The following is a 20737-nucleotide window of genomic DNA, read 5'->3' as shown; positions in this document are numbered from 1 at the left end:
ATGTTGAAGTGGGCAGAAATAATAAATAAACACAATGGCGAATTATTTGTATTGTAGGAAACACTCTGTTGCTAGACCAGATCTTTTCAGTCTTGAAAGTGGTTGACAAGAATTAGAATTGAAGGTTGGGATTCAAAATAGAATAGAATGTACTTTTTGATAACGAACTTTGTTTTATGATACCATTCATAATTATGCACTTTTTAAAAAAATAGTTAAGAGCCGTAACTCGTGATTATTTTCTCTAATCGAATCCTTTGCTGTTTGTGTTACCATCTAAGAACAGGAATGTTAGCTCTCACTCCAAGATGAAGTATTCCGTTTTAAGTTGAAAGTTGGTGAAGTGTTTATTTATAGACAGGTTATTGATAATGTAGTGGGAAGCAGTTAGTATTCTGCGTCTGGTTTTAGCGCAGTGAGAATCATGTATGGTCTGTGTAATAATCCACCTGGGTTTCTAAGTGGAATGCTTCTAGTGGTCTTTTACCATCAGTATCGGATTCCTGCACAGAGGAGAGGAGCACCTCTCCAGTGATTAGAATACTCCATTTGGTACATGTGTCAGCTTTTGTTAAGGCATAGACATTAAAAGCAAAGACAGGTTTAGGCTCATTTGAAAAAAAAGATTGGAAGAAATACCACAAAACTTACATAATTTGACTATATTTAATTGATTTCTTTATACATCTGCTATTTTTATAAGTAGGATATAGCAAGAGAATATGACCTTTATATTTATAGACGAGACTCTGTGAAAAATGGTTTATATTTGGGATTGCCTAATTATCCATGTATTGAATAGGGAATGTGCTTATCTACTTCACTATAATTTTAAAGGAATTGTTATAAGAGACAGTTCATTTACTTAGTTTATTTCTGTCATTCATTCAGCAAATAAATATTTGAGTACTAGCTAAGTTCTGTGATAGGATGGGAAAAACAGATATGGCCCCTCTTCCAGTCTAGTGGGGGATATTGAGACATCAATTACATAGTCATTTGAACAAATTCAAAGTGCAGTGGGGATAAGGACAGTGCCTGAAATTTATCCAGTGCAATGAAATTATATAATAAAAAGACTTAACCTGTTTAGGAAGACAGGGAAGGCTTTCCTGAGACTTTATTGAGACTTTGGTCTCCAAGTTGAACGTGGGGAAAGGGGGATTGGAAACACATTCTAGACTAAGAAAACATTCTGTTACAAAAGCCTTCAGGAGGATGGAGTATGATGAGTACAAGGAACTGGAAGAAGGCTGGTGTGGCTAATGTGGAAGCTAACAGGGAATACACTGCAAAATGGGATTGGAGAAGTGGGTATGGTTAATGTTCTCCAAAGACCCTTCTCGCCCTCCAAAGAGCTATGCTTTTTGATATTCAAGTCCTTGGATAGTTCCTCTCCTCCTTGAATCTGGACTGACCGTGTGGTTCAATTTTGATGTATAGGATAAAATAGAAGAGAACTGAATGACTTCAGAGACAAGGTCACAAGAGGTCTTGCAGCTTTTGCCTTGGTCTCTTATAAAACGTACCCTGAAGAAAGTAACTTGTCTTGTAAGAATTTGAATACACTGAGACTGCCATGCTTTAAGGAACCCCTGACTACACACCCCTTGACCAGCCCTCAGACATGTGAGTGAAGAAGCCATCTTGGATGCCCAGCCCAGTTGAGCCTTCAGATGACTCCAACTGAAGCCAAATTCTTATTGTAGCTGTATGATAGATTCTAGATGATTACCATCCAGCTCAAGCTGAACAATCCACAGAATCATGAAAGGTAGTATTAAACTGTTGTTTTAAACCACTAAGTTTTGGGGTGATTTGTTTTGCAGCAACAGACGGCCAGAGCAATTAAGTATTGCTCAGTCCATGCAGGCTATTATTGGTCATGTTGAGAAATTTTGCCTTCAACGAAGGGATGATCTGGTTACATCTTTATTATTGTTATTATTATTATTACATATTTATCATCATCATCATCATCATCATTATTTAAATGGAAATACAATTGACACACAACGTTACATTCATTTTAGGTGTAGAACACAGTGACTGGGATGTATGTTATGCTGTGCTCACCACAAGTATAGCTACCGTCTGTCAGTATACAACTCTCTTACAGTACCATTGACTATATTCTCTATGATGTGCCTTTTATCCATGGGACTTATTCATTTAATAATTGGAAATCTGTATCTTCCACTCCACGTTCTCCAATTTGCCCAACCTCCAACCCTCCTACCCCCTCCTACCTCCTCCCTCTGACCACCATCAGTGTGTTCTCTGTATTTATGGATCTGTTTTTGCTATTTGTTTGTTTTGTTTTTTAGATTCCATACGTATGTGAGGTATTTGTCTTTCTCTGTTTTTTTTTTTTTAAGTTTTTTTAAAAAACTGATTGAGGGGCGCCTGGGTGGCGCAGTCGGTTAAGCGTCCGACTTCAGCCAGGTCACGATCTCGCGGTCCATGAGTTCGAGCCCCGCGTCGGGCTCTGGGCTGATGGCTCAGAGCCTGGAGCCTGTTTCCGATTCTGTGTCTCCCTCTCTCTCTGCCCCTCACCCGTTCATGCTCTGTCTCTCTCTGTCCCAAAAATAAATAAACGTTGAAAAAAAATTAAAAACAAAACAAAACAAAAACTGATTGAGAGAGAGATAACTGGGAAGGGGCAGAGAGAGGGGAATAAAGAGAATCCCAAGCCGGCTCCACACTGTTAGCACAGAGCCCTACATGGGGTTCGATCCCATGAACCGTGAGATCATGACCGGAACTGAAATCAAGCGTCAGATGCTTAACTGACCGAACCACCCAGGCACCCCTGTCTTTTTATTTTTAGGTAGGCTCTGCACCCAGTGCAGAGCCCAATGTGGGGCTCAAACTCATACTCACAACCCTGTGATAAAGACTTGAGTTGAGATCAAGAGCTGGACGCTTAACCGACTGAGCTATCCGGGTGCCCCTGTCTTTCTCTGTCGTATTTTACTTAGCATAATACCTTTTTGGTCTATTCATGTTGTCATAAATGGCAGCATCTTGTTCTTTTTTATGGCAGAGTAATATTCCTGTGTGTGTGTTTCTGTGTGTGTGTGTGTGTGTGTGTATGTGTGTGTATACACACACATTGCATCTTCTTTATCCATTCCTGTGTTGATGGACTCTTAGGTTGCTTCCACATCTTGGCTATCATAAATAATGCTGCAGTATACATAGGGTGCATATATCTTTTTCAGTTAGTGTTTTTGTTTTCTTGGGGTAAATACTCAGTAGTGAAATACTGGATCATATGCCATTTCTATTTTTAATTTTTTGAGAAGCCTTCATACTGTTTTCTACAATGGATGCACCAGTTTGCATTCTCACCAACAGTGTAATGAAGAACGTTCCTTTTTTCTCCATATCCTTGCCAACACTGTTGTTTCTTGTGTTATTGATTTTAGCCATTCTGACAGGTGTGAGATGATATCTCATTGTAGTTTTGATTTGCATTTCTCTAATGCCTAGTGATGTTGAGCAGCTTTTCATGGTTTGGTTGGCCATCTGTATGTCTTCTTTGGAGAAATCTCTATTCTATTTTTATTATTTTTAAATCACTCTATTTCTAGAGTAGAAAATGAGTGACGGTGGAGCGAGAGTCAATGAGGATCCATGGCTTGAGTGGCCACTGAAATGATTCAGGCAGATCAGTTATGCTGTGATGATAGCTTGGACTCGGGTGGTGGAGGTGGAGACAAGATGATGTTAAGGAAGTAAATTAAAGACAACTTGATGGTAGATTGGCTGAGAGGGTGAGAAGGAGGTGGCAAGAATATCTCCCAGAGTTCTGGTGTCCACAGCCTGGTGTGATTGCCTACACTGAGAGATCCCCAGAAGAGCATCAGTTTTTGGGAAACACAGGTCATGAGCTTACTTTTAGACATGATACATTTAAGATGGTTTCAAATATCAAGAAGAGATGTCAGATAGGCAATTGGATCTACAGGTGTAGAGCTGAGAAATGAAGCCTGGGTTAAAAAACACAAAATCGTGTTATTTGTGTATTGGTGACAGCCAAGTACATGGATGTTGATTCAGAACTTCCCGAGGCCCCACCAGTGTGCCATGCAATGTGCTGAGATAGAACATACATGTATTAAGATATTGGTTATCATCAGTCCTTGGAACAGCAGAAGGCTTTAGGCCAGAGGCCTCCATCTCTGAGTACCTATAAAAATATTGTCATGTTCTCTGTGTACCAAAATGCACAAAAGTTTGGGAGACTATCTATGAGACCACTTAGGGAGAAAAAAAACAAAGTAAAAAGAAGAGAGAGCCTAGGGTAAAGCTTTGAGATTCTCCGACATTCAATGACTAGTTAGAGGAAGATGAACCTCCGAGAAGACTGATAAGTAGCTTCCAGGCAGGTAGGAGGAAAACCCAAAGACTCTCATATCACAGAATCAAGGAGAGGAAACACTTCAAGAAAGGAGTAGTCGAACATGTCCAAAGTTGCAAGAAAGAACAAATAGATAAGGGCTAAAAATGTCATTTGAACTTAGTGTCATGGAGGTCATTAGTAACCTCAGTGATAATTGTTTATACGTGTTTATATTCAAGTCCTTTTTAAAGAATTGAAAAATTATTCATTTCCACCTGATCTAATATTCTAATGTACATTTATTTTAATTGTAAGATCCCTTCAAAGTGACTTAACTAAAGGGAAGAGGCCAATTCTTTATTCTGAAACACACGTAGATTTCGTATGAAATGTAAGTAGACATTGTCATTTCCTTTTCGCCTTTGTTTCACTTTTTAAAAACGTGTACATTTGAAATTGCTTGAGGAAATGTTTTCAGTGACTAGAAAATAAATTCACTTCTGGTTGAAGAGATAAGTTATTTACTATGTAACCCCTGCATTCCTCACTTAGAAATTGTATAGTAAGTAAGGTATGTTTTTAGTGGTCTTCTGTCCTCTACCTGCAGAAATCTGAAGTTAGAAATGGTGCCTCAGTTTAAAGTGGGGCAAAGTCTTATTTCACTTAGAACTATGTTCTGTTCCAGCCTAGAGTTTTACTGAGTGTCTGAGTTCAGGCTGCTATCACAGAATACCATACACTGGGTGGCTGAAACACCACATTTCTTTCTCACAGTTCTGGAGGTTGGGAGGTCCAAGATCCAAGTGCCAATAGGTTTAGCATCTGGTGAGAGCTGAGAGTGTCTTCAGGTTGCAGAGTGCTGACTTCTTGTATCCTCTTCACATGATGGAAAGAGTGCGCGAGAACTCACTCTCCGCTTCCTTTCGTAATAGCGCTAGCCTCATGCATGAGGGTTTCGCCTGTATGGCCTAATTACCTCCCAAAGGCCCCACCTCCTAATACCATCACGCTGGGGGTGAGAGATTCAACACGAATTTTGAGGGGACGTAAACATTCAGTCCGGTGTGCTGAATTAGAGTTCTCGAATATATGTGGGCAGTCTGTTACATTTCTGAACCTCCTCGCATCCTTGCGGAGTTTGGGGTTGGCTGTGGATTGGCAGGAGAAGGTGAGGCAGACCCGGAGACCCACACCATACGCGTGACCCACTGTAAGGTTAGCGGCTGGACCACACACCCCGTGAAGGCCTCCCCGGGGGTGTGCACCGGCTGTGGTATGGAGCAAGTAGGGTCTTGCTGAAGCTGATTTTGTGATAGGCTAAAACTAACGCCACCTATAGGAGGACGATTTCAGACTGGTTCTTGGATCACAAGCTGCTTCGCTGAGGCCACATCCTTATGAAGGGAAAATGGAGCCCAAACGTCGGTGAAGTGTATCTGCTTCTAGTTTTCCAGTATTGCGGCAAGCCCATTTCTTATTACAACCCTTTCCCACCGTTTGGCAGGCATCCGTCTCCATGATTCTTTTTTTTTTTTTAATTTTTTTTTTCAACGTTTATTTATTTTTGGGACAGAGAGAGACAGAGCATGAACAGGGGAGGGGCAGAGAGAGAGAGGGAGACACAGAATCGGAAACAGGCTCCAGGCTCTGAGCCATCAGCCCAGAGCCCGACGCGGGGCTCGAACTCACGGACCGCCAGATCGTGACCTGGCTGAAGTCGGACGCTTAACCGACTGCGCCACCCAGGCGTCCCTGTTCTTTTATTCTATTTTATAATGCCCACACTTCCTCCTGGCTCTAGCCAGCATCTTTAGTACATTAATCAAGACGTGTTTCATTCAGTCAGTCATCCTTTCAAATATTTGAGTGCCTATTGTACTGTTCCAGATGCCTGGGAGCTTATGTTCCAGTGAGAGATACATACAGTGAGCACTATAATTTCAGAGAGTGTAGAAAATAAAGCAGGGTATGAGGATGGAGAGTTAACTGCATGGGGAGTGTCTCTGATTGCTTCAGGAAAGATACCTCAGACATGACAGTTGCTCAGAGACCTGAAAAATTAGTTGAAATCAACCATTGGAAGACAGGGGAGAAGTGTGCAAGTTGAAACATGCTGTTTGAAAACAAGGAGGGCGGTGGGTTACAGCGTGGTGTCTAAGGGGAAGTGTGGCGGAAGGGATTAGGGGACTGGACCAGGGAAGACAAGGAGGGTTTGTAGGTCACCGTCAGAGATATGGTTGCATTCCGAGGGTAATGGCAAACCGTGGAGGGGTTGGAGCAAAGGAGAAACGTGAAATGCTTTACTTTTTAAGAAAATCGGGGTATCTGAGTGGCTGTCAGTTGAGCATCCGACTTTGGCTCAGGTCATGATCTTGTATTTCATGAGGTCAAGCCCCACGTCGGGCTTGCTGCTGTCAGCACGGAGCCCGCTTTGGATCCTCTGTCCCTATCTCTCTCTGCCCCTCCCCCACTCACACTCTGTGTCAAAAATAAACATCAAAAAAAGAAAGAGAATCATCGTGGTTGGGATGTGGGGAGTGGATTACTGGGGGGAAAATAAGAAGACACTGAATAAGACAGGGCACTAATCAGGAGGCTGTTCATGTGGGCTAGGTAAGAGGTCTGAACCAGGGTGGAGGTGACGGAAGGAAGCAGTGAGACGTGGTTGGATTCAGGGCATATTTAAGCATAGAGCAGCAGGACTTGCCAACGGACTGAGTCAGTGGAAGGAAAGGAATCACAAATCTCCAAAAATGACCCAAGCAACTAGGAAACTCTTTTATCTAAGGTAGACAAACAGGAGAAGAAGTTGTGTATGTGGGGGCAGGGGGAAGGACAGTGGGAATCCATATTCTGTTTTATTTTATTTTATATTTTAAAAATGTTTATTTGGAGAGAGAGAGAGAGAGTGAGTGTACACACACAAGTGGGGGAGGGGCAGAGAGAGAGAGAGAGGAAGAGAGAATCCGAAGCAGGCTCCAAGCTTTCAGCGCAGAGCCCTATGGCAGAACCCAAGGCGGGGCTCGATTCTATGACCATGAGATCATGACCTGGGCCAAAATCAAAATCAAGAATCTGATGCTCCACTGACTGAGCCCCCCGGGTGCCCCTCAATACTCTGTTTTAGAAGCATTGAGTTTGAAATACCTTCACTCCTCACTCAGTTGGGGGTGTCGAGTAGGCAGTGGATGAGCAAGTCTGGGATATGAGGACACATCAGGGCTAAAGAGTAAATTTCATTCAGCAATTATTTATCATCTGTATGATAACACATCACTGTGGTGAGAGGTGATGCTGTGAATTTCCCATTCATTTCCAAGGACTTTGCATATGGTTTTCAGGAATGTCAAATGTTTAGGGTATAACATTGTTAAAATCTTGAAAGATTGGCAGATGGATACAGATGTTAGCCAGACGAATACAGATGTTAGAGAGGCGAGTTAGCCAGATGGATGTTCATTAACTATCTTAGAGGGCAATAAGCAACTATCTGGGAAGTGATCCAAATGGGGAAAAGCAGACAACATTGGATATAGTTTTGTGCTCAGCTGTTTTGTGTTTCAGTTTTGTAAGGATGAGGAGATGTTGTATACACTGGGAGGGATATCCCTCTATTAGCTCTTAAAAGGGAATACATTCTTCCTGTTGTTTTCTGTTCTTTTGAGAGGACTTCTCTACTTTTGGGGGTGGGGGGAATGTATTAGCGTTTGTGTTGCTTTGGCACTTTTCCAGATTCTTTCCTTTTCCTGATTGCTGTCGTAAAGTGAATTTTTTTTTTTTCCCGTAAGACTAAAAACAATGTGACAAAGGAATGGAAAGCATGGCTTCTCTTCCTGGCCTTCAGGTCAGTTTCTCAAGCACTGGATATCTAAATCCCTTTATAATGTCAGAGATGATCTCACTACCAGGTATGGTTTAGCCTGTGGGACTTGATGCTTGAGTTCTTTCTGCCAGTGGCTAGCTGCTGACCTGAGAATAGTTATTTGACATCTCTGTGCCTCAGTTTCCTAAATGAGAAGGCGTGGTTTAGTATATTTCCTTTTGCTTTGCTTTTCTATGACACAGTTGTTCTTGGTAAGCAATCTGGATACACCTACGAGAATAGATCTATAACTTTGAAATATAGGTGGTTATCTTATCTCACTCTTTCACTTCCAATGTCCCTCTTTCACTTAAGTTCCTACTCTATTACTCTCTGAAAATTGGAAAGATATTGTATTAAAGAGTATTACATAGCTCTTTTAAGCATTGGAAGTCCAACTAACGTGCAATATATTATTCTGTAGAAAGTATTTGTATGTGCCACATGACGGTTAGGGCATTCTATCAAAGCGTCTATTTCTAAAGGTAATGGCAAAATCCTTCTTCCAAGTTGAAATATTTAAGCTTGGTAGATTCATAATAGGGATTTGAAAACAGTGTATAAGAAAGTTTCTAATTGTTCAACATTTGAACATGTGGTTTCTACAGAGGGAGAATTTGGGGGAAGGTATGTTATAAGATGAAATCTTATAGTGTTAGAGATTAAAGTGCTAAGATTCACAGTCCAAAAGAAAAGAAACACAGGGTGAGAATAGTGAGTAGATTTAAGGTGAGAAGACTTTCATAAACACCCGAGTTGTTATTACTCTTAGGCCATAGGATGTTTCCCTAAAAAACACTGATATCTACTGAGCTGTATGAATTCTACCAATTAATACAAAACTATTTCAAAAATTTCTAAGAAAACCATTTTCAGATTTACAGAATTCAGGGATCCGGTTCTGTTGGTTCTCTGTACAGAATACTTTGCCATGCTCAACAAAAGGGTGTTTGTATTTGCTACCAGTCCTAAATGAAGATGTAGGTTATTACTAAAACTATTAGACATGCCTGAATACAAGATGACCTAAGTGGAAGCCATACGGTCTTTTATGACCTAGTCTCAGAAGTCAAATATAGTGTCACTTTCTGCCATGCTGTATTGGTAAGAGCAGTTAGAAACCACCTGGATTTAAGATGAAGAAACATAGACTTTACCTCTCAACGGGAGGAGTGTCCAAAAGTTGCAGGAATGTTGTAAAACCACCACAGAAACAAGCCTGGGATAGCCACGGACTGGAAAACCATGCAGCTAGGAAAGAAATGAGGAAACTCTCCATTCCATTATGGGAAGATTGCTGTGATATACAGTGGCTATACCCTCTATTGGCTATAATGAGGAACTTTCTCTCCTGGATTAACTTCTGGCTTTCGTTAGCAATCTCTGTATTTTGAAATGAAATTTAGTTAACCCATGGGGTAAAGATATCTGAACACTAGAATTTAAGGGACTTATTCACTAAATATCTTTATACACTTAGTGTATGCTTAAAAAATAAGTACTGGTTTTAGGAGGTTCATCTCACTCCAAATATGTGTCTGATTTTTTGCGTAGATTTACGGAGAATGAATCAGGTCAGGAAACAAATCGCATTTTTTGAAATACAAGTCAGCACAGACACTGTAGTTGATCAAGTGGAGGAAGCAAATGTGGCTTATTCACTGTCAATACTTGAAGAGAGCACTAGTACCACGGATGAGAGGCAGTAATAGAATGAGGCAGGAATATTGCCTTAAGAGAAACAGAGAAATCAGGGCAAAAAGCTTTTGTCGTCCAGGAATTGGTCATTGGCAGGTCACTGGGCACTTCTTGCCAGCACCTCCAGTTAGGAGGCAGTGTTCTGACACAGCCCGAACGCCTGAGACCACGGAGGGAGAGGAAAACGAGAGATTAATAGCTCGTAGTGGAATTCAGTACACATCATCAGCTGCTGTAGAAGAAGGCCTGGTTTGTCGTTGCCTGGGGCCTGCCGTGGGCACCACATAAACTCTTCCAAGCAATGCTGGAGGCATTAGGATGCAGATTGATCTTGGTTCCAAGCTGATATTACAACCACACTCAATAACGTGTGGTTCTTCTAGAGCTGCTGCGGAGGGAGGGGTTAATGGTAACAGGATAGAGAAAGGTTGCAGTATTGGAGGAAAGCCAAATTGTGCTAGAGTGAGTCCACTGCTACCCTCCTCTCCCCTCTGCCCACCCTGCACCCCTGACCCTCGCTCTGCCTTAGTCAGATTTAGATGCCTTCTTCTGTGCTCGAGAAGCCCCCGCGCACATCCTTATCAGAGCGCTTACCGCACCAAGTTGTACTTCAGTTTCACTGCCTTTTTCCGTGTTAAGAACATGAGCTCTTTGACCTCTGGAACCTGTCTCATTCCCCATGGTGTCTCTGACGGGCATCTAGCACTGTGCCTGGTACATAATGGATGCTTGTGACCCACTGAATGCTCACTAACTCCTGGGAACCCACTGTAGAGTGCCTGACTGGCTGCTACTTTTCTCCTGGGTATTGCTGAAGGCCTCTTGACTTTGTCTGGCATCACAACTTACAGCGGGGCTTCCTATCACACGTCCGCAGTCACAACACTAGGATTTCCCTGGAGGAGCAGTTCGACTTAGAAAATAAGCAAACTGATGCAGTAGGTGTGGGCGTGCACATTTCTTATGATAAATTCACCCCAACTTCCTAGCTCCCTAAGCTTTTGATTCTTCTCCTGCACCATGCTAGGGATGTTCTGACACCACAGTGCCATGAAAGGTAAGGCCAAGTCTCACCAACAGACAAGTAAACTGATAGAGAGCTACTTGCAGCCTTAAAACAAACATGGAGCCCAGAACATCTGACGAGCACACCCGTAGGATTAAATTTGGCTCAGCTCAGTGTTATATTCCATCCTCTTTGGTTTAACACCCTTAGGATTTCCCCCCACACATATTCTCCAAGTTTCTGGCAGTATATATTTTCAAAACCTTGCAAGTCTCTTGATGTATAGGCTGCTTCTTCCTGAGTCACGCTTTCTACTTGTACCTCCTGGAACATGTTGAGATCTGAGCTTCGTTACGTGTCTTGAGACAACAACAGATGAGAATGCATCTTCAGGAGAATGACTGTCCACTTGTGAGACAACTACTTCAGGGGAGGTTGGGGCAGTGTTCCTGTCAAGGAAGGCTCATCTCTTCAGACTCGGAGGAAGAGTTGCTTTCCACTCACCAGGGAGGCTCACAGTAACTCAGGGATTCATATTCTCAGCTCTGTTTGGCGACAACCAGATGGCCCATTCCGTGTTTCCGAGGTCCACTCCTTTGCAGTCAATGCCCCAGCTTTCACGTGACAGCTTGGTAAGGCTGTGAATTCATGTGGTGTTCTAATTTTGCAGTCTACACAATTAAATTTGTGTTTGATTTCCAGCAGTATAAGCCCTGTGACAATTAGAAACAGGTGATACTTTCAGGGCTACGCTAGAAGTGTTCCGACCATGACTTGAGCTGAGAGTTTCAAGACCTGAGCTGCTCGTTTTCTTTCTGTAAAGGCTCCCAATGTATTCAGGGGAATCCATCCCACATCACAATCCATATAGTAGTTGTTACGGCCATAATGGTCAACTGAAGGAGCCACAAACATCACAGTCATCTTCAGGGATAATCTGATTCATCTGGATGCCACTGCAAGCCACCAATTAGGATCATACCGTGTCCCACTGGTAGAGGAGCTCAACACAGCTTTTGAGCCCAAGGCAGGACCAAACCATTTCTTCAATCCCATTTTTGAGGGTCAGTTTCCTGGGATTATTCTTGGCATGAATAGCTGAAGAGAGACACCACAGAAGAGAATATAATTAGGTATGGATTTTTAATTCTGAATTAGGTATGAAGTTGTGAAAATACTATTCTGAGGTGTCAAGTAGGCATCGAACGTGGGAAATACCTACCACAGAGTCTAGGGCTGAGAGAACAGAGGGAAGGGATTGGAATTAGTAAAATGTAATAATTTCGAGGCGGGGTCCTGCAGAAATGAAACAGGACTTCTGAGAGACACGGGCCAGCTGGAGCTGATGCCTCTGAGCTCTGGAGAAAGACTTCATGCCCCCGAGGAAAGGGCTGCAAGTCCCTTCTTCCTCCAACCATCCAGGCTTCCTTTATCACCTCCTGTTTACAGAATACAGCCTGCAGCCAGCTGGCAAAACCACGCTGTGGTTTGCAGAGTTCCAGCGCCAGCATGACAAAGCAGAGAAGGGGAGATTTGGAGCAAAGAGTCAGTAACCTAATAAGTAGCACATTTACCTTCCATTCTGACTTCAGCCAAATGGATCCATGGCTCTGCAAGAACCCAAGAGTCTCCCGGAATAGTTTTATTCCTTTGGTTTCACAGAGGGGAGGAACACAAGCTGGTCTTCCCTTTCTGGGTGCTGAACTGGACTGGAGAGATTTTACCCGAGAAGCAGAGATAACCCATACCAGCCAGGCTCACGCCCTCCCTGATGCATATTCTCCCCAAGGATCCTAAGGAGGGGAAAAAACCAGCCAGGCTTAATCCTTTATATTTTTCTTGCTCATCCGGTGGGTTTACAGAATAATAATGGTTCCTTTGGAGTGTTTCAGGAAGACCATCACATGTGCCTTGTGATCCATATTCTTTGATATCGTCTCTCTTAAGAGTCTCAGTTTTTCTATGAAGTTTTTATTGCCATGAATGGATTCTTTTTCATACTCTGTGCTATTTTTTTATTTTCCCTGTCTTCCCTCTCCTTCTCTACTTCCTCTTTAGCTCAGATCTGATTCTTGTCTAGGTGTTTCTACGGAATCCTCAGTAGTTCTTACGTTTTCTGCCTGTATGAAATGATTGAGCGAAAGAGACAACTGTTACCTTGGAGAAACCTCTGGGAGAGAAGTCCGCTCCTGACTTTTCTGAAGGCTGTATAAAAATCTATTCAAAAGTTAGAATCTCTAGGCTGCAGTTTTCTCTCCCATGAGATGAAGAAATTAGTGTAATTCCTAATATTGCTTGATTTTCTAACATGGTACAACTCTGGAACTTTGAGAGAGTTTTCAGGATTGGGGACTACTGGTCTAACAAATACTGTTCACATGGAAGGGAAAAAAAAAAAAAGATCTTTCACTTAGGCAAACCCCATAGAGAAAATGACCGTTGTTTAAGTAGTAAGACTCTTCTGGGTGCCTGGGTGGCTTAGTTGGTTGAGTGTCTGACTTCGGCTTAGGTCATGATCTCCCGGTTCGTGGGTTCGAGCCCCACATCGGACTCTGTGCTGACAGCTCAAAGCCTGGAGGCGCTTCGAATTCTGTCTCCCTCTTTCTCTCTGCTCTTCCCCTGCTTGTGTTCTCTCTCTCTCTCTCTCTCAAAAATAAATAAACTTAACAGCAAACAAGTAACAAGACTCTTCCACAATGAAGACTTTTTGTGACTCTCAAGATCTAATGATCCTGAGTTCTGAGATTACAGTGGACTTTTTATCCAGGGCAGAAATTTGAAATAGGTATGATAGTTGTCATCTCTTGACTTTTAAAGTGAAAAGAGGACAAACAATCTACATTGCCAATTACTACGGGTTTACTAACTGTGGAATTTATCTCTGGAGTTAAAAGTCCCTTGGGGCGCCTGGGTGGCTCAGTCGGTTAAGTGTCCAACTTTGGCTCAGGTCATGATCTCACGGTTTGTGAGTTCGAGCCCCGCGTCGGGCTCTTTGCTGACAGCTCAGAGCCTGGAGCCTGCTTCAGATTCTGTGTCTCCCTCTCTCTGTGCCCCTCTCCGACTCATGCTCTGTCTCTCTCTGTCTCGGAAATAAATAAACATTAAAAAAATTTTTAAAAAAAGTCCCTTACAAAAGGAGATGGAGTTGGAGGTGAAGGTTTTCTTGGGGCCAAAGTACAAGACATATCTCTATGTCAGCTTAGGGCTGAGGTCAGGGACAGAAGATTGAGACAATAAGCCTGGAAGCACTGTTTTGTGGAGCAATTAGGCAATTAGGCTGCAGCATCTGTCGTTCTATTGATCTCTTGGATTGATTCCATCTAGCCGGTGGGCCAGGCCAATGGCCCCTGACTACCTCACCTCTGTCAGTATATGATTTGGAGGGTATTCTGTGTAGAAGAGACCCTTTTTTTAGTGAAGCTTATTCATGTGTTAGCACCCCAGGTCCTCTTCAAGGAGAGCAGCAGTAATATACTTAGTGTTGTTTTCCCAAGAGAAATAGATGTGTCTCATAAATTTCAGTGATTCACTCGTCCATCCATCCATCCATCCATCTGTCCACACAGTGAATATTCAGTGAGCATCTATCCTAGACCAGGCACTGTGCAGGTGCTGGTGAATCAGTCCCGGACAAGCCAGATATGCCTCTGTCCTCACGGAGCTGAAAGCCTCTCCCATCTTAAATTTCTGATCCTCACTTGTTCTTCTTTTCCTCTCCTTCTACTTCTCAAGCCTCCAAGAGATTCAAGCATATTTTTTGTCATAATTGGAAGCTTTCTTTTTTCAACAGGTTAAAAATTACGTAGTACAAATCTTAGCGAAAACAGTCACAGGGGTTTGTTGACCGTGATGTACTTTAAATGCTTTTTTAAGGTCCCCTACTGGGATTTTTAGATTCCTTTGAGCGAAGCTTTTGCCCTATTGGAGTAGGTGGGCTTTGCTGGCCTTTTATGTGCACTGCAGTGTGCAGCTGCCTCCCTCACCCTCAGTACACTTGTTTCCTCTGTGAAATTTTCTTGTCTTTGAATTTCTTTTCTGTCATACTGCATAAGATGGAGACCGGAAATCATGGGAGAACTGCTTCATGTGACTTTATAACTCAAGAAAAAGGCAAGAGAGGAAATTGCTTTTAATAATAATGCTAATAATTATGAAGAACAATATTTATTATTAAGCACCAGGCAGTTTGTCTAGCATTTCTAGTGAGGTATGTATTCAGTTTCCCAGAACAATATCTTCTTTATTGAAAGCTGCTAAAAGAATCTGCAAATTGCGAGGGCTGCGGCGTGCATATTTGACTCATTGTTCCTTTAACCCATTTTTTTCCTTGATTAATACCTTACAAGTCACTCTGGATCAACCTCAAATTCTTTCAAAGACTTAAAGCTATTTTTATAATGTAAGACATCTATAGCTTCTTTTTCAAGTTCAGTATTTGGCGATGTTCTGGCATAAGCCTTCCAGAAACGTATTGTCATTTCAAAGTGGCCCTTTTCAGAGCCTTGGCTGCTGCAGAAATTCAGCTTCTTATGAACCCTTTAAATGAATAACACTTATTGCTAGCCATTTGCTAGTTAAAAAACATCTATGTGATAAACCTCAAGGATGCCAGGTGCTGGTATGTGGATTTTAAACATACCATAGTGTGCTATGCTTTAAAAATACCACAGAGTTCAGAATCTAATTCAGTGGGTAGAAATCTCTACTTCAAAAATGGCTCTTTTCATGATTAGCTTTTGCGATTGTATTTTATGGTATCACAGAAGCCTCTTGAAATATCAGATCTCTTTACTGGGGCTTCAAACATGAATCGTGTGTTGAGGTGTAGGCCTTTCTAGATGTCCTAAGATACTACCTTTCCTTAAAAGGGCCTCCTATGCCTATAATTGAGGCAGCTGCAGAGTGGGGTTAGGCAGTCCCTTTAGAAATCTCATTCCAGAGTAGTATATCTATATTCTTTTTCTTAAATTTCTACAACAAATATATACTTCTGTTAGATGAGCGTAGTTCTGAAATTGGGCCACTACCCTTTACCCAATCAGGCAATCTTAGGACTCTTAAACTGTGTGTGTGTGTGTGTGTGTGTGTGTGTGTGTGTGTGTGTGTGTAGTATGTGGTATGTGTGTGTGCACGTATTCTGGGAATTTTCAAACACACACAAAAGTAGATAGACCAAAATGACCTTCTATGTTACTATATTTTTACTCATTATCAACATTTTGCTAATCTTGTTTCATCTATTAACCCATTTTTTTCTTAGGGCATTTAAACTAAGTTCCAGATGTATTTTTTACCCATAAATACGTAAGCGCATTTCCTAGATTTTTTTTTAATTTAAAACAAATTTTTTTTAATGTTTATATATTTTTGAGAGAGAGGCAGAGCGTGAGCAGATGAGAGGCAGAGAGAGAGGGAGACACAGAATCTGAAACAGGCTCCGGGCTCTGGACTGTTAGCACAGAGCCTGACGCAGGGCTTGAACCCATGAACCAACTGTGAGATCATGACCTGAGCCGAAGTCGGACACTTAACTGACTGAGCCACCCAGGCGCCCCGTTTTTAACGTTAAAAATTTGAGATAAAAAAATGTTAAGTGTATTTTTATTTTTGTTTTGTGTCTGAAATTAGCATTGTTCCATTCCAACTGGCTTTGTTCCATGTTGATAAGTTCAGTTTTCCTAGGTTCACTTTTGTGTCTCCTTAAACTGCCACCAAAACTACTTTGTTCTTGTCACAGCCAGCAGTTGTATAGTGGTCCCTTTATAAACACTGCATGGCAACTGCATAGTTTATGTGTATGCATAAGTGATTTTAAACCTTTCTCTCATTGACTATTTCTCTTTCTTGGTAATCAGATCATTAGTTGTAAGATTCTTACTTTAGGCATGAATCATCCCTTTCCTATTACAAGCTCTGTGACTTATGAGGGAACAGAGTGGGTATGTTGAGTATAGATTAGTAAAAGAAAACTGGATCGTTTGGATAGACCAAGGCAAGCATGATTTGGATTTTATTGGAGTTAAGAATTCTTCCCCTTCACAATGTAGGCCCATGTGTGTTTGCGCTCAGAAACCAGGATAAGGTGGCTAGCTTTAAAAACATAAATACAAGAGTAAGGACATTTTTTATAGTTTCTGCTTTACTTCTATTGCTTATATGCTCAAACCCTTCATAATACCATTGGCCCTGATTCAGTGACTGATGCTCTTTCCAGCGGAACTCCCCCCTCCATATACAGCCATCGCCAGTCCTGATGCCACTGGTATTCCAGTAATTAACTGCCGCGTGTGCCAGTCTCTCATCAACTTGGATGGCAAGCTTCACCAGCATGTGGTTAAGTGCACAGTTTGCAATGAAGCTACGGTAAGTGGGGGTTTCCATTAATAAAGCATAAATTATTGTCTGACATCTTCTGTCTAAAGGAAGTACTCCACTAAGGTTACTTAAAGGTAGACGTGCACTGGATAGAGATACAACCATATTTTCTCATCCTTTCTTTCTTCTCTCTACTCCTCTTTTATCATACAAAGATGTGCCCAGGTATTTAAGGTTAATTCCATTATGAAAATTTCATGGTGAATTTAAGCATAATGCCATCTGGCTCTTTACTTTCTAACATGAGACTGACCCTCTACAGATGTTTACAATTGTCCTCAGTGTCTATCCACGTCACAACTAAATCCATTTTGATTTTCAAAAAAATGAGGAGATATATATATATATATATATATATATATATATATACACACACATACATACACCAAGGTTCACTTCACATGTGGACTTTGTACTTACTATGTGGAAAATTATTTAAATTTGCTCTATGTCTATAGGATGTTTGTATGGTTTTTCTGGGTTTAAGATTATGCATGTAGTATCAATATCTGTGCCAAAGTGTTTATAAATAGCTTGATATTTTATTCTACTTGCTTGATAGTAATTTAGTGAAACGTTCAAAAAACTTGAAGGGTATATTGTTTGTTTTTTTTTTAAATGAACCTTGAGAAAGGCAACTAACTTTTAAGTACAATTTTGAAACTTTCAAGTAATGAACTGACAAAGTGTATACTGGTTAGATTAAATAGATTCCTACTTTCATGGTTAGGCTTTATTTTTAAAATTTCAATCTTTGTTGGGATGAGCCCTGGGTGTTGTATGGAATCCAATTTGACAATAAGTTATACTAAAAAATAAAATTTCAATCTCTCTCAAAGTTTGCAATTAAATATTAATTTAATTGTTGGTACTTGCATATTTTTCCTTTTTAGAAAAGTCTGAAAAAAAGTCAGCCAGAGATTACCGTGTCTCTGTAAACCATAAAACACGCACGCTGGGCATTATGTGTTTTATAGAAAAGTCATAAAATAAAACCTTAAGGCTTGAAGCAATATGTTTCATTGTAAATATATATTTTCATAAGGGACATCATTTGGGGATAAACTTTATTGTGTAAATAGAGGTGATGCCTACAAAACCTGCTATTTCCTTTTTAAGTTAAACACCCATTAACAAACTTAGCCATCAGCCTCATTCGTGCTGCTTTTAGAGTTAGCAACCAAATTAAGAGTTGTTAGACATAGATGGCAATTAAAAAAAAATACCAGTACCTTAAAGATTTCTTTGGATTCGATGTTCCTGTTGATTTCTTTCTCCTATGCCACCACTGACACAAACTTTTGTTCTTTAATGAGTAGAAAAAAAGTTTTAGAGCTTTATATTTACCCTTGGAAGTAAACAGAGCAGACTATGGGTTTCGTCAACAGCCTCAGTCTGGCTACTTAGAAGTGAGGAGTTCATGATACCAGAACAGTAGGATTTGGGTACAAATAAACTACTTCTGGACATAAGGAAAATCGTGCTGACATTTTTGTATCATTATTGCTCCTGTTAAGTAATGTAAATAATTGTCAGTATCCTGGAGAAAATGAGTAGTATCTAATTAGATTGCCTTGTGTGGAGTCAGTCATACTACAGGGGAGGAAAAGGAGGGGAAAGTGTGTGTGAGGAGTGCTTTAAGAGATGACTTCCCAATGTTGGCAATGTAACTTGATCTTAAATTTATGAATGAAGAGGTATTAGGCAGCCAGCAGCTTCTCTGGAGAAATTCTAGGTTAAAAAGAACGGACAAACGGACCAGAGTCCAACAGAGCCACTCCTTCTATTCACTGTCACTATCCCCTGCTCAGTTTCACTGTGGTTCATTCTCCTCATGTCACCTAAAACAGGGTATCAGTGTGTCTGTTCTCCTGGGCAGCCACCTCTGATAGGAACCTGATATTCCTGAGGAGATTCAAAAAATGAAACAACAAAACAAAACCAGGCTAACATAAGTCCTTCTTTCGGTAGCTAGAATTGGGAAAGGAAGTAAAAAGTGGGAGGAGAGAAAATATGGACAAATTTTAACAAGACTTAGAGACTACAGAATTTAAAGCTAAGGGAGAAGCAATTTCTAGGGCAAGGTAATGGAAAAGTTGAGAAGTCCTGGAGGAAGAGCGGAACTAATTGGCTGAGTGATTGATTAAGGAGTGTGAGATCTGGAGGCTGACGGACTAGAGGGACTGGGGTTTGAATCCTAGCTCTGCCACTTGAGAGCTATCTATCCTTGGGATTTATCTTTTCCACACTGTGGTTTCCTCATGTAGAGTGGTAAAATAATAATACTTACCTAATAGGGTTGCTCTTGGGATTACAGAGGCAAAGTGCCCAGCACTGCATCTGGCACATACAAGTTCATTTTGCTAAGTAAGAATTCTAAAACTTATGCACCAGGACAGTGTCACCCCCGTGTCCCCGTGACAAGCCACAAGCTGGCACTAAGGACTAGTGCTTAAAATTGTCTAATTCAGTTGCCTTGTTTTGTAAACGAGGGAACTGGGGTCTACAGGTAAGGTGGGAATAAAATATAAAAAAACCTGGTAGGGGCCTTTGGGTGGCTCAGTCAGTTAAGTGGCCAACTTCAGCTCAGGTCATGATCTTGCGGTCCTTGAGTTCGAGCCCTGCATTGGGTTCTATGCTGTCGTGACAGCTCAGAGCCTGGAACCTGCTTCAGATCTCCCTCTCTCTGTGTCTCCCCCTCTCTCTGCTCCTCCTTTGTTCATGCTCTATCTCTCTCTCTCAAAAAATAAACATTAAAAAAATTTTAAGAAAAACTTGTCATTTGCCAAGTACATGTTTATTTAATGGTAGAATTTGGATGTATAGATAAATTAACCCAAGTTCTGGTTTTCTTGATATTTAAATTTTTTTAATGTTTATTTATTATTGAGAAACAGAGAGAGACAGAACATGAGCATGGGGAGGGGCAGAGACAAGGGGAGACACAGAATCGGAAGCAGGCTCCAGGTTCTGAGCTGTCAGCGCAGAGCCTGACGTGGGGCTCGAACTCACAAACCATGAGATTATGACCTGAGCTGAATTTGGATGCTTAACTGACTGAACCACCCAGGCACCCCTGGTTTTCTTGATATTTTAGATTGAATAGTAACACATTCTGGATGTTTATAACTTTGGGATATTCAGATTTTCAGATTTTATCTGTAATATAGCTTAATAAATTATTGATGACTTATTGTTAATTTTTATATATTTCTAACAAGGTTGTTTCCTTAAATTTTTAAATCTTTTTTTGAAATGTCACAGATTTGAAATTATGTTACAAAAATAATAGTACATATTATGTACAGAGAATTCCCACACATTCTGTACCCACATTCCCCAAATGTGTTAATATTTTGTCACATTCACTTTCTCTCTTTAAATAAATAATCTTTTCTTTCTTTCTTTCTTTCTTTCTTTCTTTCTTTCTTTCTTTCTTTCTTTCTTT

At 41.0% G+C, this 20737-nt stretch overlaps 1 protein-coding gene across 5 annotated transcripts in view; it reads left to right on the top strand.

Annotated features, from left to right (window-relative positions):
• The window catches only part of PIP4P2 (phosphatidylinositol-4,5-bisphosphate 4-phosphatase 2), a 56059-nt gene that overhangs the window by 4999 nt on the left and 30323 nt on the right, over positions 1-20737 (top strand). For 2 of the 5 annotated variants that reach the window (XM_040493953.1, XM_040493950.1), the window contains exons 2-3: positions 4664-4739; positions 17129-17277. In XM_040493953.1, the coding sequence (XP_040349887.1) occupies positions 4733-4739; positions 17129-17277 (156 nt within the window). In that variant the 5' untranslated portion in view covers positions 4664-4732. Of the gene's footprint in view, positions 1-1613; positions 1775-4663; positions 4740-17128; positions 17278-20737 lie in introns of those variants that run through there. The other 3 variants (XM_040493952.1, XM_040493951.1, XM_040493949.1) reach the window with 3 other exon arrangements.

This window comes from Herpailurus yagouaroundi, unplaced genomic scaffold, assembly GCF_014898765.1.
Source record: "Herpailurus yagouaroundi ecotype Mexico unplaced genomic scaffold, PumYag 186, whole genome shotgun sequence".
Lineage (NCBI taxonomy): Eukaryota > Metazoa > Chordata > Mammalia > Carnivora > Felidae > Herpailurus > Herpailurus yagouaroundi.
This window is presented reverse-complemented; position numbering and strand designations above follow the sequence as displayed.